General features: G+C 37.9%; 1 protein-coding gene across 1 annotated transcript; it reads right to left on the bottom strand.

Moving 5' to 3' along the window:
• Positions 1 to 481: 481 nt before the first annotated feature.
• LOC308380594 (fucolectin-like) lies at positions 482 to 1,878 on the bottom strand (the record flags this gene model as incomplete). Its single annotated transcript, XM_080858003.1, has 3 exons — positions 482 to 632; positions 902 to 1,184; positions 1,698 to 1,878. The coding sequence occupies 3 exons, from the start codon at positions 1,876 to 1,878 to the stop codon at positions 482 to 484; spliced, it is 615 nt and encodes a 204-aa protein (XP_080714129.1).
• Between the last annotated feature and the right edge of the window lie 826 nt (positions 1,879 to 2,704).

A 2,704-nucleotide genomic window follows, 5' to 3' on the forward strand; every position in this document is an offset into this window, starting at 1 on the left:
GTAGAATACAAGAAGTACCAGGCAGCTAGCAACAAAAGATTCACTTCAATCAAAAACTCTGGACAGTTGACAAATTGAATTTTATAATGTCTACCTCCACTTGAAGTGAGCGTTCTAGAAGTGAACTTTCTCTTGTAATACATTTTGTCATTGATTTCAGCGTTGAATTAAATCAACAGGATGCATCCATTAACCACTATTTTAGGCATGTTTTTATAGGTAACTAGAACTGTTATCATCTTCAAATTAATTTTTAAGGTAGGCTCATATGGTCATGTGAAGGACAGATACACACACCTGTCGTTCCTGCTTGCAATCCAGGTTGTGAACTAGTTCTGTGAATCGATCAGACCACCCAACGAGGATGTAAGAAAAGCTTTCACAAACATTTTTTTATAAATGCTAGACATATTCACCAGAACAATACATGTGTCTGTGATTTGAGAGTAGTGTAAGCTATCCATCGCTTTTTCCATGGGCTTTAGTCCAGCATTGATCCATACACTTCCACCTCACAGAGTATAAGATACTCTGCACGTCCTGGAATTATCACGGTAACATAGCGTCCCTCCATTCCATTACACTCAAAGGTCTCGGAAAAACCAGCAGGAATAGAGGAGATTACGGCACACCTGAAAAGGATATAGTAAAAAAAAACTCACATTAATACAGGGCACTTGAGCATGAACTACCATTATTTCATTGTTTTAGTAAGTATTCCAAATAGTCTAGTCCTGTCAGAGGTTTTGTATAGTAACGGATGGCATAGGGTGCAGTTATTACAAAAATAATGCATGCCAAGGACAGCAATAAAAAGAACAGCATGTCGACTCAGAGCTACTTTGGTGTCAACATGGTGTTGATGTCACATATACCCAAAAATGGAGGTACCAATTCTTACCTGGGGTTGTTGATGCCATTGTTGTCCAAAGAATTTCCAATTCTGATTTCAGCTCCATTCAGTCTACTGGGAGTACCATCCTTCCTGTTGGTAATTATCACAGAGAAGACTTTATATTTTTGGAGCAGATCCACCCTCCACCAAGGGTTGACATGAGCGTCTGTGTGAGTACAGGAACCATGGCCCCATATTCCGTCACGATTCCCATCAATGGCATTGTATGCAAATCCATAGCTATGAAGGTCTGACTGAGTTGCTTTCCCTCTTAAAGCCACATTCTCACCTGCATGGAGACAATGAAAGAACAATGACAGATAAACAACTAGACAAACAATTATGTACAGTTAAGAACCATGTCCTGTCTGAAGTGGTTGAGTATGTTTTTTGGCAATTAAATTGTTTTTAACCAGGTTCCTCATCTCTCGTCTACTGCCCCTGTATTTACATCACATCAGATTTATTAAGCTTATTTTTCGGACAGCTTTGACCACGTGCAGATAAGTATACTGTACGTGTTTAGTTGACAGAAAGTAAAATGCCTCTTGATCTTAAACAAGACATTTTCTAAGATTCTAAGATTCCATTTCATTTACCGAAAAATCGGATCAAGTCTGGGGATACTGAAAAGATAATGTCTATATTTTAAATTCATTTTAATTGTTCTAAAGCTTTTCAGTCTTAACAAAGGCATGTGCAAAGTTGGTTCAATATTTACATACTTCTATTCTAAATTAAATAAAAACCTAAATATTTCATGTTGTGAACCGTGTGCTATATTTACAAGGACAATGCTTACCATTTGGTGCTGGATAGCCATACACCTCCACCTCACAAAGTGACAAATTCTTGTTGTTTCCAGGCAAAAAAACATTAACATAACGGCCCTCCACCCCTTTATCCCAGTTGAAGGTGAGGGTTCTTCCAGCTGGGATAGAGGATATAACCCCTGCCCTGAAAGTGAAGTCAAAAATGAACATATAGTTTGAGGAATGGTTTAGGGTACAAAAATATTCATTATCACTTTCTTTTGTCACTACGATAAGATAATAAACAGTTTTTACATTTGCAGCTGCTCATTGAAATTAACCGTGGGCAGAGATGGGCAGTATTTCAATTACTTGTATTTGAAATACTAGTTAATTTACTTTTGAGTATTTTGTAATTTATATTTGATAGGGCCGATAAAAAATCGAATGTAATTTGTAACAAAATACTTTAGAGTGGAGTCATTTTGTATTTAAAATACTCAAAATACTTTCTCCAGTGTTTAGGCAGATGGAGATTTTTTTCTGTCGGATTCTACCACTAGACCATCTGATCTGCCTCTGAATGTCATTGTCGAATCAGGCATCAGTCAATTTGCCAAAAGTGGTGCTTCTTATGGCCCGCCCCTTTTTGGGGCGAAAAGGAAATCACCCCAGATCTCTCTCATTGACTCTCATGTTAAATCCATTTTTTTCACAAAACAGGGCTTTATCTTCATTAGTACACCGACTAAAAGGAGGTTCTTTCAAAGAGCGAATCGAGTTGTTGCACTGAACGTTAGCCATCTTGACAGAATGTGACTTAATCAAAGCCGTATTATGTCCTTATACGCAATTACGTATGACGAAAGCATGGTGGGGATAGCCCTCCCTGAAGCCATAGAGATTGCAATGAGAGCCCAATATACAAAATCAATCAAGTTGTTGTCTTTTAATAGATTTGCTTAGTTACACTGACATTCTGTGACTGTTCTTCCTTTTTTACTGGGTTCGTTCGCTTTGTGTACATTATAGCCCCGTAGCAAGGGCCCATAGACAT

The sequence above is a fragment of the Sprattus sprattus genome (assembly GCF_963457725.1).
Source record: "Sprattus sprattus genome assembly, chromosome: 19".
Lineage (NCBI taxonomy): Eukaryota > Metazoa > Chordata > Actinopteri > Clupeiformes > Clupeidae > Sprattus > Sprattus sprattus.